This window comes from Sebastes fasciatus, chromosome 1 (genome assembly GCF_043250625.1).
Source record: "Sebastes fasciatus isolate fSebFas1 chromosome 1, fSebFas1.pri, whole genome shotgun sequence".
NCBI classification, from domain to species: Eukaryota; Metazoa; Chordata; class Actinopteri; order Perciformes; family Sebastidae; genus Sebastes; species Sebastes fasciatus.
Window position 1 is genome coordinate 3,568,805 of NC_133795.1, and position 16,158 is coordinate 3,584,962.

The 16,158-nt window shown below is 41.8% G+C and overlaps 1 protein-coding gene across 1 annotated transcript; it reads right to left on the reverse strand.

Moving 5' to 3' along the window:
• Positions 1–1,502: 1,502 nt before the first annotated feature.
• On the reverse strand, positions 1,503–12,069 carry slc45a3 (solute carrier family 45 member 3). The gene is made up of 7 exons (XM_074650911.1): positions 11,636–12,069; positions 10,344–10,585; positions 7,554–7,666; positions 5,964–6,415; positions 5,608–5,873; positions 5,292–5,456; positions 1,503–2,464 (listed from the first exon to the last, which is right to left on the reverse strand). Exons 1-7 carry the CDS (start codon positions 11,811–11,813, stop codon positions 2,321–2,323), a joined length of 1,560 nt encoding a protein of 519 aa, XP_074507012.1. The 5' UTR covers positions 11,814–12,069; the 3' UTR covers positions 1,503–2,320.
• Between the last annotated feature and the right edge of the window lie 4,089 nt (positions 12,070–16,158).

Here is a 16,158-nt window from a genome sequence, read left to right on the forward strand (position 1 = left end):
CTAGCTTGCGGATATCTTTCAGTTGCACCATCGCCAAGCACCTTAAATGAACCATCAGAGCGCTATTTGAGCGTCCTGTAGACTTATTCTAGTTAACCCTCCTATTGTCTTCCCGTCGACCGTGCAAATTTTGGTCTGGTTTGACAGTTTATAAACCATAAACTATAAATTACCACCTAATTCTGTGTTACACCTTTTTAGCCAACCTCGTTCCAACTCATTACCACATGATTTACACTTTTTGGGGGGAATTTATGGTTAATAAACATTATTTCCATTAAATTACACCTAATTTTTGAGTAAAAAAAGCCGAAATCTTTAATTATTTTGACTATCAGTGGAACATAATATTGATGGATTATCACAGATGGGTATATGTCAAAGTTTAGTCAGAATATTATAAATATTAAAATATAAAACATTTTCAATGGCAGCACATAATGACACCTTTTCAGCAAACTTCATTCCAACTCATTACCACAAGTTTTACACTTTTTTCTGTAATTTATGGTCAATAAACTTCATTTACATGAAATTATACCTCCTTTTTGATCATAGAAAACCCCCCAGAAATTATGAATTACTTTCATCCATGTTAATCAGATGAAAGAAACCCATATTTGTGATATGATGAAGTTTGTAAACGGGTCAAATTTGACCCGAGGAAAACAGGAAGGTTAAGAACATCTGACAGACAAACTGTAAACTTTGTAAAGTCAATATTGTCCCTGAGATGTTAACATGTTGCCAGAGGTGGTACAGCACAATAGTAGGACAGGGTGTGGAGATCAGGAAGAACCAGTATAGCTCCAAACAAGTGGGACTCTTGTGCTGTAAAGGAAGCTTTGTTTTGCTTTAAAGGTTGATTTCTATTGGGTAATCGGTGTCATTCAGTTATTATTACTGATCCTCCACAGAAGCCAAACAGAGCATATGGACGAGAAGACTGCAGCATAATGCAGCACACAATGAGTGTCAAGACTCCACTGTGGTTTCTTAGCAACAGTACACAGCAGGATGTCGCTCCCTTTCATTACCCGTACAAGATTATAAAAAAAAAACTAGAATTACCGCCTCGAGGCTGTTTGGCTCCACCAACCAGTGAAGTTGCAGTTTACATCCATGTCTGTCCAAAATGTTGTCACTTCATCCTGTTTGTGCAAAACATCATAATTAGCATATGGATTCTTGACCTTTGACGTTTAATCAACAAAATCTAATCACTTCAAACTTGAAGAAATTTGCTCAAAGTGCTCCTGAGATATCACAAGATTGGGACGATGACCTTCACAATGACCTTTGACCTTTGACCTTTGACTACCTAAATCTAATCCCTTCAACCTTGAGTCTAAGTGGATATTTGTGCTATTTGAAGAAAATTGCTCAAGGCGTTCCCAAGATTTCATAAGAATGGGACGAGTATGAGGTCACGGTGACCTTGACCTTTAACCAAAAAAATGTAATCACTTCACCTTGATGAAATGGATGTTTATGCCAAATTCGAGGAAATTTGATCAAGGCGATCCCAAGATATCACAAGAATGGGACAGTCGTAAAGTCACGGTGACCTTTGACCTTCATCAAACAAAATATAATAAGTTCATCCTTGTTGAAGTGGATGTTGGTGCAAAATTTGAAGGAATTCGCTGAAGGCGTTCCTGAGATGTCACTAGAATGGGACGGACGTGAGGTCAGAGTGACCTTTGACCTAATCAGTTCAACCTTGAGTCGAAGTGGAAGTTTGTACCAAATTTGAAGACATTTGCTCAAAGTGTTCCTGAGATAATGCTTTCATGAGAATGAGACGGATGTAAGGTCACAGTGACCTTGACCTTTGACTACCAAAATCTAATCAGTTCATCCTTGATTCCAAGAGGAAGTTTCTGCCAAATTTGAAGAAAGTAGCTCAAGGCGTTCCTGAGATTTCCCGAGAATGGGACGGACGTGAGGTCATGGTGACCTTGACCTTTGACCACCAAAATCAAATCACATCATCCTTGAATCCAACATCAAAACAAACCCAAAACATAGAAACTCATTTAACATAACATAGCTTAATTTTACCCACAATAAATAGTTTTGACTGCAATGAAAGCAGCTCATTCATCCACATCTCATCACTGGCCTTGAGAATGTGCTGACTTGACACGTGGCATGTGTCTTGACCTTGCGATGACAATACAACACAATTCTTAAAAGGTTTGCTTTATGTATGTCACAACATGTTCCCGAGAAGAAGAAGAAGAACGCAGTAACTGTAACTAGTTCAGCATCAGAGGTTACTGTCCATCCTCTGCTGGTGTGTTTGACAGAGAGACGGTCAGCGTTGGAGCTCAGCGTGGCTGTAGACGACCCTGGTAGAGCAAAAGAGCGCCAGCAGGCTGAAGCAGCAGGCCGAGGCCATGTAAGCCCTCGAACTGTTAGCCAGCTGCACTATGGAGCCGAGGCACATTGCCGGCACCACCTGCAGGAGATACAGAATTACATTTTAAATGGGTGATGAGGACATTTTCTATGCATATAAAGATTTAAGAATAAAGGTTTTAATCAATTCTAAAAATGTGTCTCTTGAAAAATAGGCCTGTTTTACTAGCCTGAATGATCAGACTGAATGACATTTTGTTTTATTAATTCAGTCACTTTGAAAGGATGGGTAGGCTATTTTGTTTTGCTCTAACCAATAGAGTGCTGCAGGGATGACAAATATGTGTAGGCCAACCAGGAAGTTAGCATCGCTCTGGTTCACTCTGCAAACACCCAATGGGGATTGTTCCATTGGCTTTTGGATTATTGCATAAATAAGCTCTGTGAAAAACAAACATTTATGAAATTTACACGTTTTGTTCAGCAAGATAATCTCTACAACTGAACACCACTTTTATGATTTTTGAAGTGTGAATGCAATCGACAGGAGTAAAAAGCTAACGTTAGGCTATAAACGAACTACACCACGGTCGCATGACATGACACGGTCGACATTGCTAACCTCTTGTTAGCAACCGCCTTTTTTAAGACACGTTAAAGCTTAAAAACTCACGAATGGGATATTTACTGACATATTTTATATCGTAGAACAAAACGTTAAAATCTCATATAAGCTTGTATTAACCACAGACCCCATTTCAAGTGACTAAAAACCCATTGACTTCCAGACGAGGGAACCGGAAGTGCAGAAATGCTAACTCATTTCCGGGTTTTAGGACTCATTCCTGCAGCACTCTATTAGTAGTCAACATGGAAGCTGCACTAACTGTTGCTATAGGAACAGTAAACATTCACAACAATAGAAGAAATATACAGATTTGAGAGTGATTATTTTTATAAACCGCCTACAACAACTTGTACAGCTGCATCAATCATCTCATTCACGCGTCAGAATGATTCTTTGTGGCCATTTTTCTGTCACTATGGCTGTATTTAGTTAAGCATCTTAGATTAGTGTGTTAATTAGGTAGCTATAGCTATCTATCTAGCTACAGCATACACCTAAAGCTCAGCCTGTTTCTCTAATGGGGCGTTCAAAATTGTCGTCAATAAACAGAAAAACTAATCGGAGATGTGGGCAGCTAACAGAGGTCTGGAACCAGGTTACATGTTTTGCACGGGCATGCTAACATGCAAACAATTGTGGGCATGTTATGAATGTTTGGTAAGAGGATCTCCGGGGTCTGAAAAGTGAAGCCAATACTGAAGTGACTTAAACTTGCATTCTCTCTAACAGCCAGCAGGGGGCGACTCCTCTGGTTGCTAAAAGAAGTCTGAGTTTATAGAAGTCTATGAGAAAATGAGCTTCTACTTCTCACTTGATTTATTACCTCAGTAAACATTGTAAACATGAGTTTATGGTCTCAATCTCTAGTTTCAAGTCTTCTTCAATACAGCATGATGTTCATTTAGTAAATGATGGTCCCATTTAGAGTCAGATAGACCATAAAGCAGGGGATGCTTTAGGGCGGGGCTACCTCGTGATTGACAGGTCGCTACCACGGCGTTGTCCGTTCTGGGGGTTGTCCGTGTTTTCGTCTTTCAACCTTAACCCTTTCACAGTGTGTTTGTGAAGGGAATTCACAGAGTCTACCGAATAGAAACTGATTCTAGGCGAAATAAAGCTCACAGGGCTGCACCCATTGGTGTTTTTGTTGCGGTCTCCCGTGTGGCAGAGCTAAACCCTGGCGTACCAGATTCCTGTCTGAATAAGCTTTTTAAGAATTTAAGATTAACACTGTCACAATGTGTGACAGTGATGGATTGAGGTGAGTTTTATTTTAATTTCCTAAGATAACACTGTCTCAAGTGGGGCAAGGCTGGATTTGGGTTTGGCAAAGCGCTAATGTAAAAAGAGTCTCGTTGTATAAATAAAGTGTGTATAAGCTGTAGCGATGTGTTAGAAATAGAGTCCTAGGCCTAGGAAGGAGGTTATGTTTTCACCAGCGTTGGTTTGTTTGTTGGTTTGTCCGTTAGCAGGATTACTCCTAAAGTCTGCGATGGATTTGAATGACATTTTTTGGAGGGGTGGGGTGTGGCACAATGAACAATCCTTTAGAATTGGCAGCGATCCGGATCATGATCCGGATTCAGGAATATTTTTAAGGATTCCGATCAGCCTGAGCATTAAAACCTCAAGGTATAACACATGTGCAGTGTAACTGATGACGCGTGACCCCGCCTCCTTCCTCCTTCCGAGAGCAGAGAGATACATGTGTGGATGTGTGGCGAGACATCGAGGTGCGGGAGCTGCTGGCCGTCCACAGTGAGAAAGAACAAAGCGGTAGATGACGGGATGACAGACAAGGTAGTGTAACGTTAAACAGACATAACGAGGCTGCTGAATGAGAGAGGCATCCGCCGTTACGTTACACGGAAACACACCATGTTAATAACAAGCCGACTACCTCACGGTACCGCCAGCTGTGAGCTGTGATCTGTTATAGTCACACGTTGGCGGAGGTCTGCGCTCTATGAACAGTAATTCAAGTATGAACACTTAAATAGTCCTTATTTAAATCATGAGCTCCCAAAAGTTGTAAAATGCACTAATAGCCGAATCCAGAGTTATTTTCCTTCCTCCATTCATGTGAATGAAAATTGCCAAAGCAAAGCAGAGACTGTCAGGAAGTGGAAAGGGTAATAGAGCGGCCTCTGACAGAAAAAATAAGGACAAAGGATGGAGAAGAAGAAGAAGAAGAGGGGGATGATGAAAGAAGAAAATGTTTCTACAACTGTTTTTACAATAAATGATTAATGATCAGTAATTTTGAATCACCGATTCATCTTCAGATCAGCCACGTTACCTGTGAGAGAAGGTAGGCGCTGTCCACTATCGCCATGTCAAAACAGATCCCTCTCTGTGAGACTGCTTCGCCTTTGGTGCCTCCACCCGCAAACACTGAAACTTGGGGTTCTCCGGTGTTGCCGCTGAGCTGTCGATGTCTGGGCTTGGATGATGTGAAGAAAGCCTTGAAGACAGAAGGATGAGCAAAGGGAGACAAGCGCTATAATATTGATATTTAACATAAAAGTGTATGTCAGCATCCACAGGTGAGAAAAGGTTTACGCTTCCCTGCATGTTTGCATGTGAAGTACCAGTGTCTTCTGTGTGTAACTTACCTGACTGTCTGAGTGATAGAGACACAGCAGGGTGTACGGCACGATCTGAAGGACGGAGAGTGTGTATCCTGTCACGGCCGCCATGACGGTGACCGTTACCACGCTGTTTGAGACGCTCATGAAGGCGGTGGTAAACACCAGCAGAGCTGCACTGCTGCTGTACGCCACCCTGGCTCCCAGCAGAGCAACCCAGGAGTCCATCAGCACAGAGCACAGCAGCGATACCACGCACTGCAGGAAGAGACCCAGGCTGGCCATACGCACACCTGGACACACAGGAAGGAAGTGGGTACAAGGCAAATGAATCTCATTGGTTGAGTTCAACCTGAGTGGGCGGAGCTAAAGGAGCACTCTACCTTCATCGTAGTGTTTTCTTCCCTGTGACTGCGGCTCTGCGCTCGGCACTCCCTTGTACAACTCCTCCCCCATAAAGTCAGCAAAGAAGATCACGACGCTCATCAGCGCCATCCAGCTGCACGTCTCCGCCACAAACAGTCGCCATATGACCGTCGGCACACGCGTGCACGCTGCGTACGCGCGAGGTAACACTGACGTACACGCTGACGCACATCGACCGAGTGTGACGATGGAACACTGAGGCCGAGAGCAGCATCTGCTGCTCCAGCTTCTCAAAGGGGCGACTGTCTTCCTCTCTCCTCCTCTGGTTCCCGTCTCCTCCTGGATGAAGACGGTGGGGAGAAGGCAGCTGAGGAAGAGGAAGGTGAGCAGGGTGTAGATGAAGGACTCCTGGCCTCCCAGGTATGTCGCTACGGGTGCTTGGCTCCAGTCCACGGCAGGGAGCAGGAACCTGAATTTAGAGTTTAACATAGTGACACGGAGAACAAAATTAGGTCCATCTCCGATAACATCTTACTTGATATTTACTTAAAGGCACTTACATAATAACGTATTGTAGGATTTGGTATAAAAAAGACACCCAGGCAGACAGAAATGCACACCGCTGCCCAGTGTTGTGGTCATAGAAATAGAACAGGAGTAGAACGGACATTCCCATTCAAATCAACGTAGCGGTGTACCATGTCTTATGTGTACCGTTGCCATTGCGAGCGTTGTTGCGGGCTAACTTCCGTATAAACTAAATTGACTAACAGCAAGTCGTAGACTCACTGAGGTGAGATTGTCCAGTAACAACTAAAACGAGCAGAGGAGCAGTAACGTTACGAAACATAAAAAGCCAAATGAATGAAAATGAACAACTTATCTTGTTAAATAACTTAACTTAGATAACTTATCTTATTACTTGCAACCAACTGAATACCCCTTTGCTCACTCCTGCCTTTCAAAGACTGAAGTAATGTTAGCCGCTGAGTGCAAAACCTGCCTCACTCAGAGGCCATCCTCACCATAGTAACACTACTTTTACACAGTTTTGCACTCTGAGTATCACATTAACGCAGTTTCACAAGCATGTTGGAGAACTACGGTGGCCTTCAGGTAACGTAAAATTGCGAAAGGCTCTCGCTAAAGTTCTGGACTACTGTAAAAACAACATGGTGGACTCCGACAAGTCGGACCCGCTCCCTATGTAGATATGAAGGGATTCTTCAGGTTCAGGTGATTGTACACTAAACATAGTTATGAATATTATATTCCATTTATATTAATACTAGGGCTGTCAAAGTCAATGCAAATTCATTTTAACGCCACTAATTTCTTTAACGCATTAGCGAAACTTGCGATATAGGAATGTCATACTAGCTTGTTGCGGAGGAGGTTAAATAACGCTCCAAACCGGCGCTAAATTTTGTAGATGAAAAACTGGCATGGCCATTTTTAAAGGAGTCCTTTAACCTCTGACCTCAAGATATGTGAATGAAATTGGGAACTATGGGTACCCACAGATCTCCCCTTTACAGACATGTAAAATGAAAAACAGCAAGCGAGAGACAGAGCAGAGTTAGGAGAGGAAGGAATAAGTTCCTCACCCCAGGCATCCCCCCAGACTCGTCATCATGGAATATACTGAGAACGCTCTGCGGATCTCCTCCTCCCCGGGGAACAGGTCCGACAGCAGGGCCAACAGCACGGTTAGACAGGCCTGAGGAGGAAACACAAGGCTTAGCTGGCTTGGGGTGGGGTTTGGTTGACAGGTCAGTTCTGTCCCTGTTAACTGTACTGGGTGTAAGCCTAAAGCAGGCAGTGGAAAACATGGCAGACAGACACACAACATGGCTGAGGGTTAGAAGAAAGGTGAGTGACTGGGGCAAAGAAGTGCATAATACTAAATTTATCAGAATCATAATCTGGTTTATTGCCAAATATGTTTCATATGCAATACATTTGCTTTAGTGTATTGATGCATAACATAAATATAGTAAGAGAAAATTAAATTTAAAGTATTGCAAAAATCAAGAAACATAATAGAATAGAAAATTATAATAAAGACATGAAGAAATACTATACAAATATGTACATTATATCTGAATTAAAATGAAAGGGCTATGCAGATTTTAGAAGTGGTAGTTTTGTACAGAAAAGTGCAAAATTGTCCAAGGAATGGACAAAGGTTCACAGAACGATGTATAAAAAGAAGATGAGAGACAGAGATATAGTCCCAAAGATGTGCGTTAATGTAACGCATATAAACAACACGTTCTCATCCCAACTCGTCACATTCTGATGCTTTGCCAGACCCCTCGGTGTCACTTTTCGGTCGCAGAAAACACGTGCATGTTGTAAATTAAACAAAAACACTTGTTTAGGATTAGGCACAAACCCACTTAGTTAGGTTAAGGAAAAACGTCATGATGGGGCTTAAAATAAGTACGAAAACTAAGTAAAATACGTACGGAAATCAATGCAACACAACTAAGGAAAACACGTCACAAACGTCGTCTCTTAAAAACATGTGACAATCGTCACGTGACTAACGTCACTAATGGACCTTACAAAACAAAACGCCTTTCTTGAACACTGTCTCCTGGTTGAAAGTCAGGTATTTGTTGGACCCATCCACCATTAACGGTCTTCCTCGCTTTTTATACTACGTCACTCACTCTTACCGTAGCATTTATACATTTAAAGGGACTATTTGTAAGCGTATAAATGTAGTGGGTCGCCACACATGCGCGTTCGCATATGCGCGCTCGCGTGTGGCTGGAGCCTCGTCTCCTCTGCCTGCTCTCCTTCACTCAGAATGCGCGCGCGTCCTCGCTGTCTCGCTCCACCTCTAGACGTGCATGCGCGCTCACTCCACACTGCAGAAGAGTTAGTTTAGCTCTGAGAATATCTAGTGAATGCACAGGGGACGTTTGTGCAGAAATAAATGCTGCAGTTCCTCCAGACCAACAGAGGTTTCCCGTGTCTTGTGAATTGACGGAGCTCTTCAGAGAGTTACGTTACCCTCTCGTTACCGACCGGGTGCCGGTGTCTCCTCTGCTCTCTCCGGCTGCGGGCGGAGAGAGCAGGGAGACACGCTGCAGAGCCCCGCTGCATCAGCCTGCACTTAGGCAGGAAAAGCCAACACTAGGATCAGATCTAAATCATGTTCATGGAGAGACCTTCGTCTGGTCAGCTAACATTACTGCCAAGCAGCTGAAATATAGAGTGATATTGTGCTTTTAGCTGACGTGTGTCGCCTCACTGTTTTGAGCGATGCTCGTTCAGGTATATTTAGAGCGAGCAAGCGCGAGCCCGACGCTGACTTTCGTTGATTTCACGGCCACAGGTGTCGCTGTTAAGAAGCATTTCTGAAAGTTACAAATAGTCCCTTTAACATTAAATACAGGATATATGGCGCATTACATGTAGAAATCAAGAATGTTCTTATTGCACGCTAAATGCCTATTATGCACATTATCGTGGCATTCATACTCCTTTTCGTGCAAACGGGCTGATTTTTGGCATCAAAACCACTAAAGTTAAGTTTAGGAAAAAAACATCATGGTTGGGCTTAAATCTACTCCGTTTGTACAGTGAAAATGTGACGTGAAGTTGTGTACAGGGACACAAACGGTCAGCTGATTGCAAAGTGAAAGTGAAACGTGACGCACAGGACATATACAGGACGAATGGATGAAAGCCCTGTGTTTGTTGGATCCATCGCTCTTTAAACTACGTCATCATAGCACTTTCTCTGAGCATTTACAGTTGCCGCGGATGGGTTTACATTGTAGTTAATGAAACGCCCGGTGTGTCACATACACCTTCTGTTGAATAAAGGGCCTTGTATTGAACACAAGAGTGTTACACCCTTCATAAATATATGAGGTATGTGTTTGGTATTCTGATTAGGATTATCCTACTGAGTGTACTCAAATGAAGGGAAACACCTTTAGAAAAGACCACTAAAATATAAACCAGTTATTCCAGTTTAGTAGCCTTGTACTAAAAGTCACAATGACAGGTTGTTGAGCTGTGATTACAGCTGGCTTTGTAATGATGATGATGATGCACATCATGACACACATTCTAACATAGTGTTCTGTTTTGAAGCTTTGATTTAAAAGAACTAGTTGGAGCGGTCCTGCAGGTTTCTGGGAGCTTGTTCCAAATGTTTGGTGCATAAAAACTGAACGCTGCTTCTGCATGTTTAGTTGTGACTCTGGGGACACTAAGCAGACCTGATCCAGATGACCTGAGAGGTCTGGATGGTTCAGAACATAGCAGAAGATCAGAAATGTATTTTGGCCCTAAATCATTTAGTGCTTTGTAAACCAGCAGGAGTATTTTGAAATCAATTCTCTGAGAGACAGAGAAGGAGTAAATTAACTCACGTTCACACAGAACTCTATGAGACACACAGCTCCGGCCTGCAGAAGAGCTTCCAGCCGGTGAGGGTGCTGTGGGGACATTAGCAACGCCAGGCGCCCGGCCCGAGGCATCACCTGCAGGCCCAGTAAAACTCCAAGACTGAGCATCCAGATAAACGGCCGGCGACGACCAAAGCGACCCTCCCACGAATCACTAGCTGAGCCGATCACGGGTATACTGATCAAACCCAGGACTGGAGCCACCCCTGGCAGAAAGAGAGGGAGCCTGTTAATGGGATTACATTGGTTCTGAAAACACACCCACTGACCAGTGAGGAACCGGCAGCTGAGACTGGTTACCTTTACCAAAAAGAAGTTTATTCAAGTGTGCTATTAGTATACTTCTTTTAAACTTAGAATAAGAGAGTTTCAGTTTACTTTTTAAGTATTTATCAATATACTTAAAGGTACTGTTTGTAACTTCTTCCACTTCCACAAAGTTATATCTAGTGAAGCCCGTTCTGCAAAACAGTGTCAACTCTTCCTGCTCCAGCCCCCCGACCGCGCTCAGAAGACACAGGGGAGACCACAGCTTTGGTCTCCAGGGCCGGAGTCGACGCTGTACTCAGCTCCTCTGCCTGCCTGCTTGCCTTCACTCACACATCGCGCTCGTTCTCGCTATCTGGCTCCACCTCTCACGTGCATGCGCGCACTCTACACACTGCAGAAGAGTTAGTTCAGCTCTGAGAATATCTAGTGAATATCTAGTGGACGTTTGTGCAGAAATAAATGCTTCAGCTCCTCCAGACGTGTCGTTTCCTGCTGCTGAATGAATAAACGGGGCTCCGCAGGGAGTAACGTTGTCGTCTCCAACCGAAACTCCGGTGTCTCCCCTGTTCCTTCTGACCGCGGTCGGGAGGCTGTAGCAGGAAACACAGTATCAGCATCAATTCATGGAGAGACCTTCGTCTGGTCAGCTAACATTACTGCCAAACAGGTGAAATATAGAGTGATATTGTGGTTTTAGCTGACGTGTGTCGCCTCACTGTTTTGACTGATGCTCGTTCATGTCTATGTAGAGCGAGCACAAGTGCGACGCGGTCAACAGGACGCTGACTGTCGTTGACTTAACGGCCACAGGTGTCGCTGTTAACAAGCAATTTCTGATTCTTACATATAGTCCCTTTAAGTCTTAAATCAGCCACATGAACACGGTGAGAACATGTAAACTCCACACAGGAAGTCCAAGTGAACTGGGTCGGGTTTGACCTGTTAGTACATTAGTCACCCAGCGTGTATACGGTTCATCCACTTACCGAGCACCATGGTCATGTAGCGTTCCTCCATGCCGGTCTGCAGCAGCAGAGGTGGGATGTAGACGGTCACTGCAGCCATGCACACCTCCAGACTGCACGATACAATGTTCACCAGAAACAACTTCCACACCAGGTCTTTTGTTTTGGTACCTTCCACCTGCATCTTTGGTTTATTCATTTTTGCCTTCTTTAGGCGTTCCTTTACAGTCTTGTTTGAATGTAATATCTTTGCTGTTCACAGTGTTTAGTCCTGATGTGGAATAATCGGCCCATATCAACACAGCTGATCAATAAAAAGGACTTTCCAGAGGGGTTTTGGCTGGTTATCAGCTGGTCGTGTGTGGCGTTGTACCAGATGTGACGTCTTCAGAGAACAGAACGGTATAAATATATTAGGCCTAAGAGATGAAAAAAAAAGCAACTTTCATTCATGAAATCATTTTCAGCAGTTGGATGAAGATCATGTGCAAACAACCAACTTGAGAAGTATTTAGGTATTAGAATAAAACCTCTTCAGGGTTTGTTGACACTGAATCATAGGCCCCGTTTAGGACTTTCATTAACATGCATGTGCCCTACGGATCACATGTTAATACCAGGTGTAAACGGGGTCATAAAAGCACCTGTAGGTGTTTTAGATGACTCGCTGCAATCTCCTCTTATCCTTAAAGGTACAATAATACGCAGGAATTTTCAAAAAGAATACAATGTATAGATATTAGGGCTGTCAATCAATTAAAATATTGAATCGCGGTTAATCGCCTGATTGTCCATAGTTAATTATGAATTAATCACACATTTTTTATCTGTTCAAAATGTAACTTAAAGGGAGATTTGTCAAGTATTTAAAACTCTTATCAACATGGGAGTGGACTAATATGCTGCTTTATGCAAATGTATGTATATATTTATTATTGTAAATCAATTAACAACACAAATCAATGACAGATATTGTCCAGAAACCCTCACAGGTACTGCATTTAGCATAAAACAATATGCTCCAATCATAACATGGCAAACTCAAGCCCATGCATTATTATCATGTTAACTTTGACAGCCCTAATATATATTAGTTCGAGGAAATGTTTGCTGGAACTGTAAACCAAAGTTAAGTTCCTGCATCCAACTTTTCGTGTGTCATTTGTATGCCACACAACAAAACCAGATAACGTCCGCAGTTAGGTTTAGGAAAAACGTCATGATTGGACTTAAAATAACTACGTAAACTAAGTAAAATATGTACAAAAACAACGTAACATAAGAACAGAAAACATGTCACATACGTCACTAGCAAAACTTATAAAACAAATCTCCTCCTGGTTAAAGGTCATGTGTTTGTTGAACTCATCCACCTCCCCACTCGTCTTTCTCGCTTTTTATTCTACGTCAATAGCTCTGAGCGTAGCATATTTACTCGGATGTGTTTACACTGCAGTCAGTACAGACAACATGGCGTACAAATGGCACTAGAAATTCAAGAAAGGCATTCTTATTGCGAACTAAACACCTCGCACATTATCATGTCATTCAAAGGCCTTTTTGTGCGAACAGGGTCATTTCAGCAGGTGCTGGTCTCACCAATAAGTAACTGGTAACCGGTGAGAATATCTGGTTATATAACCTGATAACTGTGGATAATCTGAGAATCTGGTAGGAGCTGGAAGCTGTCAAATACCCACCTCAAACTAAAGCAACCTCAAGCTGGATTTTTGTAAACAAATAACACGTTTTCTTGCGGTGGCATTTCAAAAATGAGCAGTTGTGAAACTCAACCTACTGTATTCTGTTATATCCCATCCGGTTGTCATTGAGATAATAACAAGTTGTTTGTAGCCAATTTAGGGAGGTGTTGCTGACACCAGTGTTGTAGTCAAGACCACCTAAACCGACACCAAGTCAAGACCGAGGCCGAGACCGAGGCAGAGAGAGAATGCAACAATGTGGAACATGTAATCTCCTCCACATTCCCATAAAAACACCCACAGAAAACAAACAAAGATTCCTCGTCATTCACCTCTTTTATTACCATATATATGTGTGTATAAGTGTACTATGAGAAATGTCCTGATAAAATAATCAAATGTCATTGCAGAGGTGAAATGTATGTGTGGGAATATTCCTTTGTTTTCTTTGAGCAATCACAGTAATGATGTTAACAAATAAATCCAACAATGCACAGGCAGTTTAGTAATATCCCTGCAAATAAAGTCCTCTTTGTGTGAGACAAGACAGAGTAAAAATGCACTGACTGATAATTAATAATACTATTAATAATCCTCCATTCATATTCTATACAATGATCTGCTAACAGTTTTCTGTGTGCTACAGAATATACAACCAATAGTGAACATTTCTACAAAATAAAAGCACTTTGTTTCACATACTGAACATTACTTTATCACAACCCTGTCATGAGCTCATCTGTGTTGTTTAGTTCAGTCACTCATTAAACAAGAGCCTCCTGCTCCTGTTAAACATTCATTCTCAGATACGATATTAAAAGATGCTTCACTTGCCTCATGAAAGCTCTCTGATTTCTCCTCAAGGAACAAAAGTGGATAGAAATGCCAGCAGCAGCTCACTCAGTGCACTCACACCTTCCCTCTGGAGCTCACACTCCTGCCAAACAGGTGAGCAGATTGGAGAGTAAAGGAATGGTTTTCTCATTATGCTTACTGAGGAACCTGTGGGCGGGCCTACAGACTCTTTTTTTGTTTGTTTTGTCTTGTTTTGTTATTGACAAAATCATAATATACAAAATAATTCAGGTAGATAGTAGCACAGATATACTGTAAGTGGCACAATACAAATACACATGAGGAGCATGAAATAAGATTAAAGGACAATTACATTAACAAAATAAATAATAAAAAATAAAAAGGCCTTCAGTCTCATAATAGCATGCCAGAAGTCCTATGACAGTTTGAGGGTTTGTGCTCACGTGTCTCACGTGTTCATTTCTTTCCCTGTTACAGCACAGATCCTGACGTTTTCGATAAATAAATGAATAAATAAATAAATAATAAACAATTATGTCATTAAATGCAGCAAGAATATAAAAAATAAATGTAGACATTAATTAAGTGATACAATGTGACTTAAATTGATATATGTGCTTTTTTATTTATTTATCTTTGAATTAATTCCATTATTTATTTTCTCTTCTGTTTCATTTTCCTTTTTATTTGTTTATGTATTAATTTTTTAAGAATTTTTAAATATATATATTTTTTTATATTTTATTGCAGTTATATTTATTTATTTATTTATTTTTAAATGTGTATTTATTTTTTTATTTATGCACAATTTTCCCTTTGCATTTCACCCCTTAATTATTACCTCACACTTGTTTATTTCTGTATTCTTTTCTATATTTATTGAAAAATATATATATATATTCGAAGCCACACTGTAACATAAGGTAATGTTATGCAACATAAGGTTTGTAAAATAAAATAAAACCGTACCTACCATCATGATGAAAAGAAATGTAGTTCTACTTCATAATATAAATCAACACCTGGAGTTGTATGCTCTGTCATTTATCCCCGCTGTGAGTCACTCAACCAAGAAGAATACCTGTCTGTAGCCTGAAGAACATTTGCTCTGCTGGGAACTTGCTAATCCTGATGACTAGCTGAAACCTACAAAGACTAGACAGACAAGATGATTTAAATATTTGTTGTGCTGCATCCTTGACAGTCAGGAAGGAGCATACACCTTACAACTGAGTAAATACAACAGACATCCCACTGGACCACCGGTCGGTCACAGCTGGAGCTCTGGAGGTGGACGACACTGCAAAGTCCGCAATTTGCGAGCTGCAGTTTGCACTGAAAAGGTTAAAAAAGGAGGAGGTAAGAGCAGAGTTCTGGATGGTGACGCGTGTATATCCTATAGAGGGAACCGGAGGGGAGTGAACGAAGCTAAGGCTGTTTTTAGTTTAATGGGATGTCTCCTTCAGGCGACACGCAAGTGACGTCATCGTTCTCAGTGGAACATGTCGAACATGTTTAGAACTAGAATTACCGCCTCACGGATGTTTACCAGTCTAGTTCACATCCATGTCTGTCCAAAATGTCATCACTTCATCATTTCATCCTGTTAGACATTACTGTTAAATTGTCATAATTAACATAAGAATTCTTGAGTTATGGCCAAAAAATGTGTTTTGTTAGGTCACGGTGGCCTTGACCTTTGACCACCAAATTCGTATCACTTAAGTCCAAGTGAACGGTCGTGCCAAATTTGAAAGAAATTCACTCAAGGCATTCCTGAGATATCGCCTTCACGAGAATGGAACGGACGTAAGGTCACGGTGACTTTGACCTTTGACCTTTGACCTTTGAGCACCAAATACTAATCAGTTCAAAAAACTACAGGTTCTCATCCCACCTCGTCACAGACTGACGCTCTGTCAGACCCCTCGGCGCCACTTTTCAAAAAGACTTTCTTGAAAGTGATGATACAGGTCTGCCCTGTTACAGACTGTGGAGAGAACGTGCAGGTTGTTATGGTGGTGG

Excerpts from the sequence above, each read along its gene's own strand:
- slc45a3 (XM_074650911.1), bottom strand. The coding sequence starts at position 11,813 with ATGAATAAACCAAAGATGCAGGTGGAAGGTACCAAAACAAAAGACCTG. Across the intron at positions 10,586-11,635 it reads CTACATGACCATGGTGCTCG|GGGTGGCTCCAGTCCTGGGT; the intron begins GTAAGTGGATGA and ends TCTTTCTGCCAG. Across the intron at positions 5,457-5,607 it reads TCTATCACTCAGACAGTCAG|GCTTTCTTCACATCATCCAA; the intron begins GTAAGTTACACA and ends TCTGTCTTCAAG.